The following is an 18279-nucleotide window of genomic DNA, read 5'->3' on the forward strand; positions in this document are numbered from 1 at the left end:
GGTTCAGCACCCCGAAACGACTGAGCAAACAAGTTAACAGCAGACAGACAAGTGGTGAATGTTAATACAGAGGCTGGTGTCACTGTGCAGTCCTGTGCAGTAGTGCGTAAGGGTTTGGATACGCACGGACACACATACACACACAATAACACACTTTTTTAAGCCTCTGTGTGTATCTCTCAGCTCTCCACCATCACCGTTCGCAGAAAGCACTGAGGTGGTACATGTAACCCACTGCTCTGTTTAGTAAGCAAATCATTATCATTGCTATTAATAGCACACTGCGGGTTTCTCTTCGCCACTCTTGAGCTTTTTTTTTTTTCCAGAGGGTTCTGTTAAATATCCAGATAAATGTAAGCAACAAACACATTAAGTGGCACCAAAACACTTTGCTTTACATAAGAGGATTCGAATTAAGAAAGCTAAACAATCTGTAACAATGCAAAGCTTGGTACCAACAAATCAGTAAATTATGTTGATGTCAAATTAAACACTGGGGGACTAAGGAGTAAAACAAAAGAAGAAAACATCAAAGCCCAGAAGAGCCAAAGATGGGTCGTGGTATTTTTTAAAAACGAATAGAACATTTGGTATGGATTTAAAAATGGAGTGGCAGGTTATTCCACAGAAGGCAGCCTTGCCACTATTATGTTGTTCTGTGTAGGAAAAGATGTGAATGTCTAAGAAGACAGTCGGGGTATTAACTGGTCAGGTTGTTTTTGATATAAGAAAGTGGCAGGTAATTCAAACCCTTACAAAATAAGTAAAAAGCCAGTTTAGCAGTGCAGTGTCATAAGATGCTAAAACAATCTCTTCTTTTAGTGTTTGTTAAAGTTCCAGCAGAACTCTTAAGCTATGCTCAAATGATTCAGAGTCTAAAATCACAATTTTTTCTGTATGATGTAATCTGTTTGGCCTTACATCAGAATATTCAGTGAAGTTCATCTGTTTTGACTAGTTTTGTCCTTATTTAATTTCCAAGTTTAGTTTTATCTTTATGCACTGATGGTCAGAGCCCCAGTGAAAACAGAGTGACATGGTAAACAACACAGTAAGAGTAGCGAATATATATATATACATATATATATATATATATGATAGAATATGCTACGATTACAATATGTGTTCACTAGTAGCACCACTGATACAGTGGACATGGCATCACCACTTACCTATACAAAAATGAAGCCAAAATAGTGTGAATACAGCAGTTGCCATGTTGCTTTTTTGCAATGAGATTTTGCACAGTAGCGTAGTAGTACTGGACTATTTATATTCAGAGGTGTTCCTAATATTCTAGGCCCCCTCATATATGTACCTAGGGAGGACAAAAATATAGAGACACCTCTAAATATAATGCAGTCAGTACAACACCACCGTTAACTATGGCCTCATTAAATAAACATATAATTATTATTTATACATTTATGACAATTTCATCAAAAACTGAAAAGTTTTGAGCTTCATAAACACAGATGCTAAGGTGGAAGTGTTGCAATGAACTGAATACAACTGTACATGTGTACCTAATTAAGTGGCACGTGAGTGCATATCATCAAATAACTTATTCAAAACAAACTTACCAGAAAAATTACCATGTGTAAACACATCAGCATGATAATATCTACTGAAAACCACAGAAGTGACCTCTGATATGTACTTAGGTTTTAGTTTGGCCCAGGTCCCATTCACCAACATGGAAGAGGAGGGATTTACAACCTATACTGCAACCAGCCACCAGGCGGCAATCACATAGCGGTGTCTTCACTTCTGGGAGCTGTCATAGGGTCCATATTTTATACAGTCGATGGTTAACACCAACAATGATTCTCAGTTCCTGTATTACTCTTTGCAGGGTTATTTCAGTGCTGTGGTTGGGTTTGATACTGTCACAGTCTAAATTTTTGTAATTCACTACTGTCATTTAGATGATAGGGTGCATGGCTAAAAAACACTTTCTTTAGAAGTTTACTAAGGAAGGGGAGATTACAGATGGGCCTGTAATTGCTAACTTCAGCACTGTCTGGGTTGCATTTGTTTAGCAGAGGGTATATGGCAGCTGTTTTGAAAGCTTTGGGGAAGATTTACTAATTGCAGGTTGTTACCTGGCATAGGCAATGGATGTTGATTTTGAAGAGCTTGGTCAGGGGGGGATCAAGAACAAAAGAAGGGGACTTCATCTTGCTAATGCTGGCACTGACTGCATTTTCTCTTATCATAATAAAAGACTGTAATCCCAGGGACTTGTTTTAGAAGTAGCAACACCAGCTTGCCAGATGCCTAATTCAGTACTGAGACGTACTGCTTGACTGTAAAGGCAATGGACCTAGAAGGCTGCGATTTGTGGTAAAAATCCTGAGGATGAGAGCGGCTAGGTCGCACGATTGACCGGAGATGATGGGGGAACATGACTAGTCTGCAGCAACTCCAGTATGCAACTCATAATTACATTCCTCTTTTAACCTTTTGGACTGACAAACAAAATGAGGGATTGTAAAGGACAGCGGTGTCATCAACACTTGAATTATAACCAGGGTGTCATGCACAGAACATACTGCGTCCAGCTGCCAGTAGAGTCACTCCACAGGCTGCTATTGCAGTCAAGACTGAATGGTAAAGGAGGTATGCAGCTCCATTAAAAATCCAGAGGCCATATTGTCACTAAATGGTGAGCAACTCACTGTAAAGAAAATTAACACTAAGATACATTAATATTCAGTGACTATTAGTCCAGCTAGGCTTATTTTAGTAATGCTGTGTGTCAAGTTAAAACTGACATGAGGAGGTTAGCTGTCATATTTATTTTTAACTTAGGCTAAGAAGTCAATTCTCTGACACACACTGAAGGGATTGCAAGGCAGGGAAATTGAGCAATTATATAAATCAATATCACTTTGAACCACTGCTGAAGGTATATGAAGTTTTATTTGGCTCATTTTCAGGTAAGTGGGCCACATCAGCTGAGAACCCAGTGATTCAATGCCAGGTTTCACTGACTTGTCTTGTGAATAAATATGATACATGGGCACTGACACAGAGAACAAGAACTCAGGAGGAAGCAGAGATGAGCAGAGATGAGAACGGCCTTGGAAACCCAACAGCCACATCAGCACCTGTACTGCTGTGGTTTCAGAGATATCGCAGCCTATATTTTCAATTACAAGCTCCATAACTGTCTCAAACGAGACTTAAAGCAACATCTTTCTGTGCCTCTGAAGTAGTTCTCTTTAAAGTTCAGGCACACCAACTCCTTGTCAGACAATCATTATTCAGTGTAAGTGTTCACAGACAGAGATGAAGACAGTAATGCTAAAAATCATTAGAGATTAACATGATTTTTTTAGCCACCCTGAATCTGAAGTACATAGCGTCACTGCCTGATCCATCCTGAATGACAGCTGACAAGGTAAGCTCATCAAAGCACTCTCCAGGTGGTGATACTAAGTGGTGTGAAAACCGGCTGTGGGCGCCTCATCAAAAGCCATTCACCTGAGACCAGCAATAGCAGCTGCTGATGAGGTGCTTGTGTTTTGCTGGCAGACAGTGTTATTGAGACATTTTGTTCTGTTCACACACCAGCTAGCAGTCCCCCGGGATGAAGCAGGGAGGCAGGCAGTCTGCAGCACTGGAACTAGGAGCAGGAACCACATCCCAGCACATGACAGGAAGATTCTGGTACACAACAAGCTGCCGCTGCTGACTGTGGTGTGGGGAAAAACTGTTCCCCACCAACTTTAACCCATTTACTCAGCCATATGCTACATATGATTCTGGGCTCTGGAAGGAAAAGTGAGACACACAACAACAAGAACAAGCACCATTAACCGCCCACAGCTTGTGCTTAGACACACACTCCAACAAACACACACACACACAGACACACACTCAAAGACAATTGAATGCTCACCCACACTGACGCATGAAACAGACCAGCTCACCACAAAAAAAACACTTACATTATCACACTCTGGTTGATTCACAGGTCCTCGAGCCTACACTGTCATTAGAGAGCAGCCCTTTGACAAATGCATCATTTCACAGAAAGAAATACTTTTCTGTGCTTCTCCTGTGTCCGTACAAACGTCATTCGAACCAGTGGCCAACACGGCCGCTCCAACTGTGAGCTCAGGGAGCAGACAGGCCCGGAGCAAGCTCCGGCCGAGCAAAGGTGGAACAGCAGGTGAAAGGGGAAAAAACAGTTTGTAGGCACAGATAGAGGAATGAAACAAGCAAAAGAGGGTGTGGCAGAGCTCACCATTCTCAAACCAGATCTCGCATTCCTGAAGGCTGGGGTACGGCAGCAGCTCCCCTCCTTCCCCCTCCAGCGACAGAAACAGTCCTTCCTCCCTGAGCGATGACCAGTTCATCAAAAATAAAAGAAGAGAAGAGACGAGAAAATGGGGGGAAAAAACACCTGCAGTAGAGCAGGGGAGGGTAAGAGCAGAAGAACGCACGCTCTCCTTCTATCTTCCTTTTTCTTTCTGAGGAAATCTCCACAGGTTTCAGTGCTGATGCTGCCTGCTCAGTTCAGTTGCAGTAAATGATACAGAGCCAGGAAGATATGGCAGTGACGGGAGGAGCAACGAGAGCAGGAGGAGGAGGAAAGAGAGGCAGAGGTAGGAAAAGGGAAGGAGGAAGGAAGAACGCAGCAGTCAGTGTGTCACTGGGGAAAGAGGAGGACACAGAGGTGACAACTCTCTGATGGCAGCATGGGTTGACAAGTGGCCAAAACCTGCGCTACCATGGAGAAAAAAAAAAAAAGGCACAGGGAGCTTTTCCAGTGAGGAGTCCGTGAGCACAGAGAAGCGTGAGCTCCTCGTTTGCCTCCGTGACTGCATTAGCACTTAGCACGTTATGTGTAGATGTGAGAGGTACGCTCTCTCTACAGGAACAGGAGCCCAGGTCTCCAACAGATGAATGGTGCAGTGCTGCTGTTGTCATGGCAACCGCAGAGCAAAAGGAGGGGGAGGAGAAGGGTGGGTATTGAGGGAGGAAAGAAGATGGCATAAAAAAGGAGTGAGTGAGGGAGGAGGGGAGGGTATTATTAAAGGAGCACAGTTTTGTCATTCGTGGACAGAGCTTTGAGGACACATCAGATCACAAGTGGGCAAAAAACAGCAGAGGTTCTATTTGATAGAAAAAAAGGTTTTAATAACACCTACTCCATTTTCCTCTTGGGCTCAGGCATCCCTGTCTGTCCTTGTTTTACCCTTGAAACTATTTGTACAGCTGCAGCCATGTTTTACGGCTGTTTAGGGGTTCAAACCAACGGGGGCTGAGTTTATTGTCACCGTCTTTGCTTTTGTTGGGGTTAATATCCGTTAGGCTGTAAGCCTGCTGTTTTCTAATTGCTTTAGATACATCGCCTCTGGTTACGCTTATTCCCCCAGAGTGGCATCTTTAACCAGCTGCAAATGTTAGCAACAAGCTTTAAAGATGTGCTCGAGTTACAGATTAACATTTTGAGTGCCGTGTTACCTATAACATTGGTTTTCTTTTAACTATCGCTGCTGGCAAAAACTATCTAATCTTCTGCCAGATATAGTTTTTTTGTGACAACATTTTGGTGAATCTGCTTATTTGGCTTCTGGCAGAGAGTTAGACAAGAAGATCTGTACGGTAAATAAGAAGCTCATGTGGGCAGATGGTTAGCTTAGCTTAGCATAAAGACTGGGAGCAGGGGAAAACAGCTAACTTGGCTTCGTCTAAAGAGAACAAAAACCTGCTTCCCAGCACCTTTAAAGTTCGGTAATTAACATCATCTATCTTGTTTGTTCCTCACAAAAGTGTAAAAGCAACAAGTCAAACAACATGCTAATCTGTGAGATTTTGGCAAACCTTTGTACCTTTTCTTACTAGTCAACAATAAAAAGCTGCATATTGGATCATTTGTGTCAGTGTCTACACGTTGACATCACGTCAAGTGAAATGGTACGGTCCACTGTTAGGGTCTTTAAGGTGTGTGTGACATGGTAGGCTATTAGATGCTTCTTCAGTGCACGGATGCCTCTATTCAAAGTACACTGTTCAAAGTAAACTGCAACCTTAATCGTGCAAGTAAATTTTAAACCATTTGTTGTTGCTACTGGGGGAGCTCAGGTCTCTTTTGGTGGAGCTAAACCCATCTGGCACCCACACTGTAGCTGGAAAAGCTCCTAAACTGTCCATCATTGCCCCCTGCTCCAATCGTCTGCTCTCGCCCGCTGTCCAGGCGAGACGCCATGCATCTCAAACTAGCTGGAAGAAAAGAGTACAGGCAGCTGGTGAAATGTGCCTGTACACAAGAAAAAGTCCAGGTACACAAAAGAGTAAGATGTAGAAGTGCCACACAGCCCACTTCAAGCAGTGGCTGTGAGAAAGGACTGATGTCTGGATACCGGAATAAGAATAATGAAGCTCTGTGATGATATTCATCACTAAAACAAACTATTTGGCTGATGACTAAAATATGACAAGAATTGCTGTCACACAAATTAATCCAAGTGGTTCTTTAGAGCTTCTACCGAGGGGATCATACTTTCATTTCAATTACTTCTTTCTACACTTAACCTTCACTCTTCATTTTTTATCTGCGACGGTGGAGCTGAAAATGTCACATTTCCTTTCAGCGGAACAATTGATTTGGGGGGTCCACAGTGGCGGAGATGGTTGCGGCAAGAAATAACGACAATAATTGAAGAACAATTTTCTCAAGGTGCATTGCTGGGCAAGGAGGCGCTATGGATTGAAATGTCCTAAATGTCATTGTTCATTTCAAACAAAGCAGGGGAAAACAGCTAACTTGGCTTCGTCTAAAGAGAACAAAAACCTGCTTCCCAGCACCTTTAAAGTTCGGTAATTAACATCATCTATCTTGTTTGTTCCTCACAAAAGTGTAAAAGCAACAAGTCAAACAACATGCTAATCTGTGAGATTTTGGCAAACCTTTGTACCTTTTCTTACTAGTCAACAATAAAAAGCTGCATATTGGATCATTTGTGTCAGTGTCTACACGTTGACATCACGTCAAGTGAAATGGTACGGTCCACTGTTAGGGTCTTTAAGGTGTGTGTGACATGGTAGGCTATTAGATGCTTCTTCAGTGCACGGATGCCTCTATTCAAAGTACACTGTTCAAAGTAAACTGCAACCTTAATCGTGCAAGTAAATTTTAAACCATTTGTTGTTGCTACTGGGGGAGCTCAGGTCTCTTTTGGTGGAGCTAAACCCATCTGGCACCCACACTGTAGCTGGAAAAGCTCCTAAACTGTCCATCATTGCCCCCTGCTCCAATCGTCTGCTCTCGCCCGCTGTCCAGGCGAGACGCCATGCATCTCAAACTAGCTGGAAGAAAAGAGTACAGGCAGCTGGTGAAATGTGCCTGTACACAAGAAAAAGTCCAGGTACACAAAAGAGTAAGATGTAGAAGTGCCACACAGCCCACTTCAAGCAGTGGCTGTGAGAAAGGACTGATGTCTGGATACCGGAATAAGAATAATGAAGCTCTGTGATGATATTCATCACTAAAACAAACTATTTGGCTGATGACTAAAATATGACAAGAATTGCTGTCACACAAATTAATCCAAGTGGTTCTTTAGAGCTTCTACCGAGGGGATCATACTTTCATTTCAATTACTTCTTTCTACACTTAACCTTCACTCTTCATTTTTTATCTGCGACGGTGGAGCTGAAAATGTCACATTTCCTTTCAGCGGAACAATTGATTTGGGGGGTCCACAGTGGCGGAGATGGTTGCGGCAAGAAATAACGACAATAATTGAAGAACAATTTTCTCAAGGTGCATTGCTGGGCAAGGAGGCGCTATGGATTGAAATGTCCTAAATGTCATTGTTCATTTCAAACAATCACACAGGATACCAGATGCTATATAAAAGATGAGGCTGGCTAAGGAGGCGTGGAGAGGGGGAGATTGAGATGCCACCAATGTCAGCTGTTCTTTCAAAAATACAAAGAGACAAGATATGATAAAATTGTTTGGTGTGTACTGTGGGCTTGTGATATATGACATCGCTTAAAGGAAACATCCATATTCACCAGTATTTGAATCATATAAAAGTAGAGTTATTAGCTTAAAGGAAACATCCATATTCACCAATATTTGAATCATATAAAAGTAGAGTTATTCTAAAAAATCAGGACATTGTTGCATTTTAAACTTTTTACATGATGTTGGGTGTTTATGTTAATGTCTTCTGATGTAAGTGAGCAGTCAACTGACATACCTGTTATTTATAATATGCTGTTACTGAGCACCTCTACCTATCATTAATAAAATGTCAGGAAATATTACACATGCCCATCACATTGTCTTAATGCCGAAGGTGGTGTTATCAAAATGTTTTGTTTGGGCAAACATGGCAAATTATAAAAAACACAAAGACAAAGAACAGTACTGAAGTACTTGCAAATGCATTTTGGCTTGAAAAAAGAACTTAAAAGATGAACTGATCAAAATATTTGCAGACTAATTTTCATTTCATTACTAATAATGGCAGCTCTAGTATAGATTTCCTGCATTTCTCCGAAACCCAAATCAGACTGAAATTTCCGACTGAGGGATTTCTGTCTGTTTGGATACTGGAATAAGAATAATGGCAAATATCTTGGCAAATCTTCATTTGGACACTTATCCAGTAAAAATTTTAAAAAATACCACCAACCTATGACAGACCCAGCAATGCTGCATACATCACAAGTAGCTAAGTGCTCTAATGTGGACCCTTTAAACCCACCCACACCATGAGCTGTAAAACCTGACTCAGCAGTTCTGCACACTGTGCTTGGTCATTCCTGACCGTCCACGCTGCTGCTCAGCATTTTACACCCACATCATGTGACCACTTAGAAGTTAGTTTGCTGTAGTACACTGCCACTTACTCACATATTACTCTATGAATATAAGCACCAGGGAGACAACTGGTTTTAGAAATACTCATATTACTGTGGCAATTGCAGCAAGAGAGGGAGAAAACCTGGGCGGTATAATTCAATGAAACCCTTTTTTCAGGTTTTAAGGCCAAATGCAATTTTCCTCATTTATGAGGTAATGCATGGGGAGCCAGTAATTGTATTGATTGCAGCCATTAATTAGGGAAAAGCAGTGTAATCTGGGGAAAGACGTTGAAATAATTCCATTTAAATGTTTGAGAGTGCAGCAAGGCCACTCAATCAACTGGGGGTGACATCTCCGGTGAGCCTGACACTTAAGTGTGGTGTTTATTAAGAAACAAATGAGCAATCAGTGATAACAATCAGCTAATAAGATGTCACTGTGACAATGAGCAATCATTGCCACTCATAGTCTTAGACACACTAAAAATATTCAACGTAAACACAGTGGCTGGAGAATCTGCAGAACATGCAGAAAGATCAGTGAACGCTACATATGTGACACAAACCCTGGCAAGTACATTTAGTTAATTACTCTACGTAACTACAAATATGAGGTACTTTACTTAAGAAATTCCATTTTATGCCACTGCATACTTCAACTACATCACAAATCTGAGAGAAATATTGTACTTTCTACTGCTATAGGGGCTTTCACAGATTCAAGATGTTTCACAAAATACACATGATGAAACTATAATACACTATTTAGATTTATACAAAATTAACAGACAACTTACAATGTAGTTAAAATGAGCAGTCATCTTTTATTTCTTAGCACTTTCATAGAACTTTCTGGGAAACATCTATGTAATTTAGTAAAAACAATCAAGGAAGACAGCGGCGTAGTTATGTTGGATTTATAAAAAGTCACAGATATGCAGGAAAAAAAAATCCACGACAGAACAACTAAAATATTAATGACTTATTATAAGACTATCTAGGTAACACTAGAAATGAACTGGAATTAAATAACCGGTTATGTGCACAGGGTTCCTTTTTCTTGTATTTGATACCCAGTTACATAGTTCTTTACAGGAACCTTCAGAAAAATTGTTTCTAGCAAATGATCAAGAAGTTATGAGACTGTTAAAATACAACCTATTTATCAGCAGTAACAATGGACAAGAATATAATACTGTCTCACTATACTGAGTTTTTTGATTTTTCATACTTTGAGTACTTGATTATACTACGTACTTTGAGTTTGTGATTATACTTTTAATTATTATACTTGATTCATTGTACTTGATACTTGATTATACTTTTACTTCAGTAACACTGTCCATGCGGGACCTTTACTTATAGTGGAGTACTGATACAGACTGGTATTGCTACTTTTACTTAAATCCTGGTGAAAACATGTTTGCATGAGTGCACAGCAGCAGACAGAAAAGCCTTTCATCATTATTTGCTCTTTGTAAAATGAGGATTTTCCCTGAGAAATTCAAAAGGCTTATTATTATGTCAAACCACAAAGGTTAAGGACACTGTTCTGTCAAGTCGAGCCCAGAGTTGGCACGACACAGAAACTCCTTTACTTCAATTACATGAATACAGGAGGTTGTAAATCTCTGGGAGATATGGTTGAAAGCTCCAGACTAAGATAGTCTTGGATCTGGAGTTATTATTAATATTATCATTGTTATTATTTTGTTGCTAAGGTTAATGTTAAATTTACAGAAAAACATGTAGGTCCCACTTACATTTCCCCTGTTCCAAATGTTTAAAAGTAGTTGATTTTTAACTGTGTCTCTATTCAGACATATCATTATCCCATAACATCTGCTTACAGTATATTACTGTATGTGCTTATGTAAAAACAATATTGTGTCAGTGTTGTATTGGTTAGTATCACTTGTGATCTCCCGACTATCTTCTTACTTTTTCAACAGTATTAAATCAGTGAAAGGCAGTATTTTCATGTCCACAGAAAACCAGTGGAATGAGTACACTGTGATGGTACAGAATGTCTGCCTGCCACACCAGTCTGTTTCACAAGTTGACCCACAGAACATCTAAAGGCCCCCTTGAGAGTCTTGAACAGGCAGAGGGGATTAAATCAGAAACTCAATGATTCTCTGAAAGGTCAGCGCTTTCATAGCATTTTCATTCTATCAGAGCCTTGAGGTTGAATAACTCAGGTCTCCCTGCCATCACCACTCTGTCTCCCAGAGACCAATCAGGGGCTACACAGGAGGGCAAGGAGAGGCTGCAGTAGGTGGAGGCCACCGGGGGGGATCAAAGTGCTGCGGCCTTTACACCTGCTGCTGTTTGCTCTCTAATGCTCTCCTCTGCCTCTACTCTCTCACCCACCTCTGCCAGGGATTCTGGCCTCTGACGCTAGCGTGCACATAAACACACAGTTGGTACCGTCAAGCTGCGCAGGAAGTGCTGCTGAGTTGAACTAATTAAAGGGTGAGAAAGCCGGGGTGGTTGAGACCTTGGACAATCTGGTGCTTGATTCCACACGAGAGCAGACACAGGTCTCTGAGGACCTGAGGACACATCAGGGCACTTGAGGGTTGTTGTGCATGCTGTCACAGAGTCACATGTGCTGATGTGCTGAAGAGCCATTTAGCTCCTGTAAGCCATGTAAAGCCATGTGATCAAGGTGTGATCTGAAGAATAACCTCGGTCAGAAGGCTTCTCACATACAGTATTAAATCACCTTTTATCACTTCATCTGCCATGGTAGTACAAAATCACGACTCTTTTCATTGCCTTTGTTATTACAACAGACAATATAACGCACAATAGGCGGTATAACAGAGACATAAATCTGGACAAAGGTAAAACAAATCACACAAACCTAAAATGCAGGACGTGCACAGCTGAGAAGTGCAGCATATTTAAAAATGAGCGAGTCATTAAATCCCAAGATAAAAATCTAAAAATTCCAAGCAGCTTTCACAGCATGCAGCACCTGACTGGTATAATATATCATGGCAAATAATGACATGTGTGATAGCACTACAAAGAGACCTCTCCCCACATCAGCTGTTGAATAACAATGCTACAAATGAGACAGTGCTGCACATCAAAAATCAAGCTATTCTCAAACAATCTTCTTTGTGACTGCTATCACGATAACAACACACATTTATTTATAGATACACATATACTCCCATTATCTAAAAAGAATGTACATAGATTCATGCAGATCAGAGATCAGACATCAAATCTGGCTGAATCTGCCATGAAACATTAAGTAAAAGAAAAATAAGAATGGAGTAAACAAAGATGGCTCCTCAGGCAGCAGAGAGAAGCAAAGAGAAGACGTCTGATTCAGCATGAGAAGACTGGCTTGATCTGAAATCTAATTCTCAAGCCCTGATTCCCCAAATAAGAGCCTCTGCTGGGTCTTGTCACCCACACAGACTTCCACAGTGGTGTGGCACCCCCAGTTAAAATGAAAGACAATGAGTTTTGCTGTGTTTCCTCTTTAAAACCCACAGTCTGAATGACCGAGCAGAGAGCATAAATCATTCTGTATGATGTAAAAATAATCGTCCCCCGTACATCAGAAACGGTGAATAGTCTGAGGAAGCCGAGTGACTGGCACACCCTAGTGGTGATTACTGGATCAAACCTTAAAGTCCTTCACACCCACTCTCTTTCTGTGTGGAGGCTGCACTGGTACTAGGTGAAGCTGCAATGTCAATATTTCATTTATCATTTTGAAAGTCAGCACAACAGTAAACCTTGGACATCCAGTGTGCCAGACCACAGCTTCCCCATAATAACAGCAGAAGGAAAATGACAAAGACTCATAATCCAGCTAATGGGAGACAGAGGGGAGGAGAATTTCCACATTCTCTGAATGTCAGAGCTGAATGTGGAGGGAAACAATTAGTGGTGGGAGATACAGAGCGATAAAGGAAGGCAGAGCTGACCACAGCTTGCAATCCATCAGCTGTTCTTGGCATTGTCAATTAGGTAGGACTTTGGTGATTAGAAGAATTGGAAATTGCAGTGCTCACCACAGGCCAGAGCTCAGTCTCACTTTATGTTTCTGCTCAGAATTAGTGGGTTAGTAATATGGTAAGTGATTATTGCTTATCAGTAAGCATCAGGGTGAGAAAGCCAATCCACTCCTCTTCACTTTGTCTCAAAAATCGGTTTTAATTCACTGTGCGTGATTTTCCGATTCTGCCTACAGTGGTACAGTGAAGGGTTAAGGGAGGCTGTATTAGTACAATGAGTCTGTGGGGGAGGACAGCTACAGGCAAAGATGTGTGTACAAGACAAATCTGAACCAGATTTAGCCCACATCTCTGTTGGCTGTGGTTTCCTTCCCGAACCCAGATTCTGAAAACGTGACAACACTGATGAACTCATTCACACCTTGCATTCTGTGTCAATCCTCTGTCACTGCAGTATTTCTTTTACCTGTGAGCTTCTTCATGGGCTGTAGCCTGACACTGATGGTCTGGTGGGTGAGCAGCGGGGAGGAGGGCAGCGAGCGTGACACGCCCTCCATTATGCGAATGTGCTGCATGCCCTCAGTCATTGAGAGCGGGGGCACGGCGTAGTCTCCTTCAAAGGCACAGTCGCTGTCTATGCTGCCACCTGCAGGATGGGAGGGAAGACGAAGTAAATGAGCTGCTTTTGTCTGCTTTGAATAGTGCATTAAAGTTTAATGACATCTTAACACTGTAGATTCAATCACAGACTTGAATGACCAGATGAATGTATAGAGATCATATTTAACTGCAGAAAACTGTGAGGTAATCTTCTCCAGTAAATGCTCCTCTTTTTATTTGTGGAACATTAATGAATGGACTTTTCCTTCAGTTTCATAAGAATCGGATTAGGTTCTCAAACAAAGTGCACTGGGCTTCAATTAACAATTATCCCATTACCAATTAATATGTTAATTATATTTTTAAAAATAAATTTAACAAGTGTGAAGCAATAAGTGATCATTATTTTGCTTGATAAATGAACAATAAACAATCAAAACTTACAAAACTGTATGTCAGTCAGCTAGTCGGGGTGGATCTAGAAAATGTTGGACGGGGTGGCCAGGGGGGGGCACAGATTCAGAGAGGGGTGGCACATTTTAAATCCATGTAACAGTAAATTAAACCCCTGTTTTTTTTAAATAACCATACATTATTAAGAATCCAACTGTTTATTTTGTGTAAAAATGAGACATACAGAGTGTTTTTTTTAAGATAACATTGGCTGTGCTTCTTATTTAGCTTATATTGGCTGTTCCCGGCTGGGGACATCACCCCCCAACCCCAACCGAGGCCATCTACTCCAACACAATCTGAGAACTGAATACAAATATTGTGTTATAAAATAAAACTAATGTAACCAACATCAATTATAAAGCACCAGAAAAACAATTAGTTGTATTTAAGGCAACCATTTGTCACTGTTTTTCATTTTTCATTCATCAATTCCGACAAGCATCACATTTTGACTCTGGCGGGGGTGGCCAATCAGAATTTTGGGCAGGCTGGTGCCACCCCTGGCCACCCCCTGGCACCGCCCATGCGACTAGTGGTTTTAGCAACAATATACTACTTACTGATTTGTACTAGTGTTTGTTTGTTTGCCCCCTATATGACAGACAGATGTGAATCCATCACCCTGCTCACTGGATTCTGATCAGTATGACACCAGTATCGAGTGTAACAAGACTGGACCCAGAAGAGACAACAGCCATGCAGGCAAAATGTGCTGTTTATATTCATGGTTATAAACTACAGCCTGCCTGACCTCTGTAAGCCCCACAGTAACACAATACCCCACAATTTTAATATAATAAAAGGCATTTTTCTAACCATCTAAAATGTGTTTCAACAAAACAAAAAAGAGCACAGTCATGACCACAGAAGAGCATTTTATTTACAAAAAAGCCTCTCACAGTGAAGAGTAATTACACATGGACCACGAGAACCACTCTCCATCATTCACTCACCCTCTTCTCCTCTCTCGCTTCAAAAAACACAAATTACGACAACTTAGATGTTTTTTTAAACTTCATATGCACACACATTCCCCATCGAATGGAAAACCAGCCAGCTATCTGTAAACACAACATCCATTTTGTGAATCAGTCCTAGCTCAGGCTGCCTGTTTCCCTGCAGATGGAGCTGTATAAAGCAACCGGTCAAGCAACAGCCTTCAGATCATAGCGGCCACAGTGAGACACGGAGCCATTATCAGGCACAAGTCCCAGAGGATGTCTGTATGATGAGAGCAAATCAGCTGCCGTACTGTAAAGACACGGGTACAGAAACACTTGCACACATGGAAGTAACAACAAACACACACACACATCTCTGTGGCCACAGCAGTGCTCGAGCCAGTCCATCAATTCACTGGGGAATGTCAGGGCAAAAGCAAAAACAACAGCCAGAACAGTGGTTACATCCTCCAGCATGGAAATTCTCCTCATGTAGGCAGAGACTGGTGTGAACAGCAAGAGGAAACTTGATATTCTGGTAGCAATTATCAGGAGTCAAGGTCCAACTCAATTTGAATGCGTTCCACCGCTACTGTTCACCAAATATTCTCCAAGAAGACAGAAAAATTAGTAACGCTTCACACACAAAACTTTCTTTTTAATAAACTGTCTCAACGTTTTGTACATTTCTCTTCTGAACAGTTCCATGCAAACTGTGAAACGCTGAATCACAAATAAAGAACGTGACTTAGGGCAATGACTGGAAACATGGAGAGGGAGGAAGCGCTACACTTCAGTGGTGAAATCTAGAGAACAAAAGCATCGAGGGGGGAAATGATAGTGTTTGATTTTAGACTGTAATGGGAGTCATGTTTAAGGGCCACTCCGTGCCTCGAAATAAACACCTACTCATCGGGGTGCTCGGCGCAATATACGCACAAGAAAGGGAAAAAAGGTTGACATGAAATTATAATTGCCCAAAACATTTCCTGCCAAGACATTTCTGCTGTTGATAAACACCGTCTTGTTCTGTATATTGCCTATTCCCCCTCAAGTAATTCAGATTTACAGACACAATTACAAGATATAAAATTCATGCAGTTCCGTCCCTGTAAACACAACTTCATTTCCTGTAGTCATAAACTTTTCTGCTATAAAGTCAAATAAAATACAGCCTGACAAACAAGGCTTCATGGGTTCCTACTGTGATTCACTAAGGGAGAAGAAATGGAGTCTGGAAAGAGGCCACTGAGAGAGAAGTATTATAGGAAATCACAAAGTAAAGGTGGGGAAAGAGCTTTCATGGTTTTTCTCAGCAACTGGGCATCTCATTCAGTCACATAATTCATATTCATGCCTGAGAGCTGCTCATTACGCTGCACAATAGACAACAGAAAACAAGCTTGGGTGCTCAGATGGCTTTCATAAACCTGTATGGTCAAGTTCCAGATTCTTCTCTTGTATTCATTCCCTTAATGACAAAAAACAGACCTAGCAAATTTCTGTTAGCTTACCTTGGCCAAAGTGGCACAGGTGAGGGTCTAGACTGGGCGGGCGGGGGTCTCCCAAATCCTCGCTCCCACCATCTGCAGACGAGGAGCAGAAAGAGAAGGACAGGGAGTGAGTGAGCTTGTGCTGGTAGCATTGTGAGGAGGTGTGGGCCAGCAGTAGAGCCACCTCCCCCTCTCCAGTCAGCCAGGTGTGGGACTGGAGGACCCCCGGCAGGCTGCACACGCACAGCCCCTCCACACCCTTCATTTTAGGACCTAAGTGGCTCCTTAAGGCAGCAAAGGGGGAGCGCACCGCGAAGCTTTTCTGCCTATCCATGGTTAGACTAAACAGTCAGTAAGCCTTTGTCTGCCCATGCAGATAACAAAGTAGTTTACATTGCAGCCACTGCTGCATGCAGAGAGCCCCGTGTTAGCACGATAATCACAGAGCACACTGGGCTCTGTGGGTCCATGCGTAAGAACTAGCAGTAAAATAGTAGGCGTTTCTCACAATAGAACCGCATACAGTAATGATATGAGGATCAATTACACCCAAGGGAGCAGGTAGGCCGAATTAGCTACAGTGGATGGAGCTGAGAAGAGGGGGTGGGGGCCAGTATCACTGGACAGAACAGTCAGTGTCACCAGGGGATTGTTTCATAATCCTGTTTAAGTGCAGATGGATCTACTGTAAATCAGAATAGGCCAGCAGAGGAGGCGTGGAACAAAAGACTTATACTCTGAATAAACACATCCCCACTGAATTAAGTACGCTATTAATAACATCTAAACTACCTGCACAACAACTACTCTAACAACAACTAGTCTAAGCGGATTTTCTATGTATGGACAGATCATAGATTGTAGCACTGAGCAGAAAAGCACGAAAGCCTTTTATCGCAAAAGGACTGTATGTTTTGGCAAACCCCGTACTGTGTTTCAGAGCTCACCATCAACCCAGAAAACCCAAACAAATAGCCATGTATTATCTCTCCCATCGCAGATTCACACCCTGTGCACCAGTAGCCACATCGCAGGCTGGACTGGCTCGCTGGTGGAAAGATCAAGCTTGTCGATAGACCGATAGAATAAGCTGTGGGGCATGACTGTGTAAGAACTGGGCCAGCCTGAGATTGACACTGATTGAGGAAAGAAGTCCTCTGCAGAGCCTTGTCAGTGTTTGCTTCCTGACCTGAGCCACTACAGTGTGTCAGGATGTGTCAGAAGTGCCAAATTAATAAGTATACTGGCCAAACGTCAAACATGATGCCATCAAAACAGAATTTGGGCATGATATTGAAGCATTTCAGCAATGAAACCTTTTTATTCTTGGTGTTTACAAATAAAAAAGATCTTGGTGCTAACACTCCCTCTCCCACACCTCCATTTCTTGCATGTTCCACAGCAATATCTCACCAAAAACAGCTTCTCACCTTGTATACCTGATGAGCCATATAGTCTAGTAAAATCAATGTTGTGAAAATCAATACAGGCTTTGAAGATTATGTGCGGCAGCTACGGGCATTGATTGCACAGTGAGCCGCGAAAACAAACACATGCAAACTCGTATAAAGAGCGTGACATTATGAGGATTAGGCATAGTCATATACAGTAATAGATTTTGCACATTTGCATTGTTCCTCTGGTGTATCAGATTAGCACCTGAGGTGAGCAGCTGGCTTGTCATCAGAGGACTTTAGTAGCTCAAAATGCATATCTGAAGTTTCAATGAAGGAAACAGAATCAGAATCAGCTTTATTGGCCAGGTGTGTTGGACACACGAGGAATTTGACTCTGGTACAGCGGCTCTCAATGTGTATGTACATATTAACAAGCAAAGGAATGTGCATTAGGAAAAGAGATAGAAAATAAGAGTAAAGTGCTTATAAATAGAGACCTGTACATATGTGCATATGTATGTATGTGTATACATACATACACACACATATATATATATATATATATATATATATA

The 18279-nt window shown here is 41.7% G+C and overlaps 1 protein-coding gene across 1 annotated transcript in view; it reads right to left on the bottom strand.

Annotated features, from left to right (window-relative positions):
- Positions 1–18279, bottom strand: part of tanc2b (tetratricopeptide repeat, ankyrin repeat and coiled-coil containing 2b) — a 139302-nt gene that overhangs the window by 53481 nt on the left and 67542 nt on the right. The window contains 2 exon segments of the mRNA XM_020616554.1: positions 13285–13464; positions 16330–16401. Coding sequence (XP_020472210.1) covers positions 13285–13464; positions 16330–16401 — 252 coding nt within the window.

This window comes from Monopterus albus, unplaced genomic scaffold (genome assembly GCF_001952655.1).
Source record: "Monopterus albus unplaced genomic scaffold, M_albus_1.0 scaffold175.1, whole genome shotgun sequence".
In the NCBI taxonomy this organism is placed as follows: domain Eukaryota; kingdom Metazoa; phylum Chordata; class Actinopteri; order Synbranchiformes; family Synbranchidae; genus Monopterus; species Monopterus albus.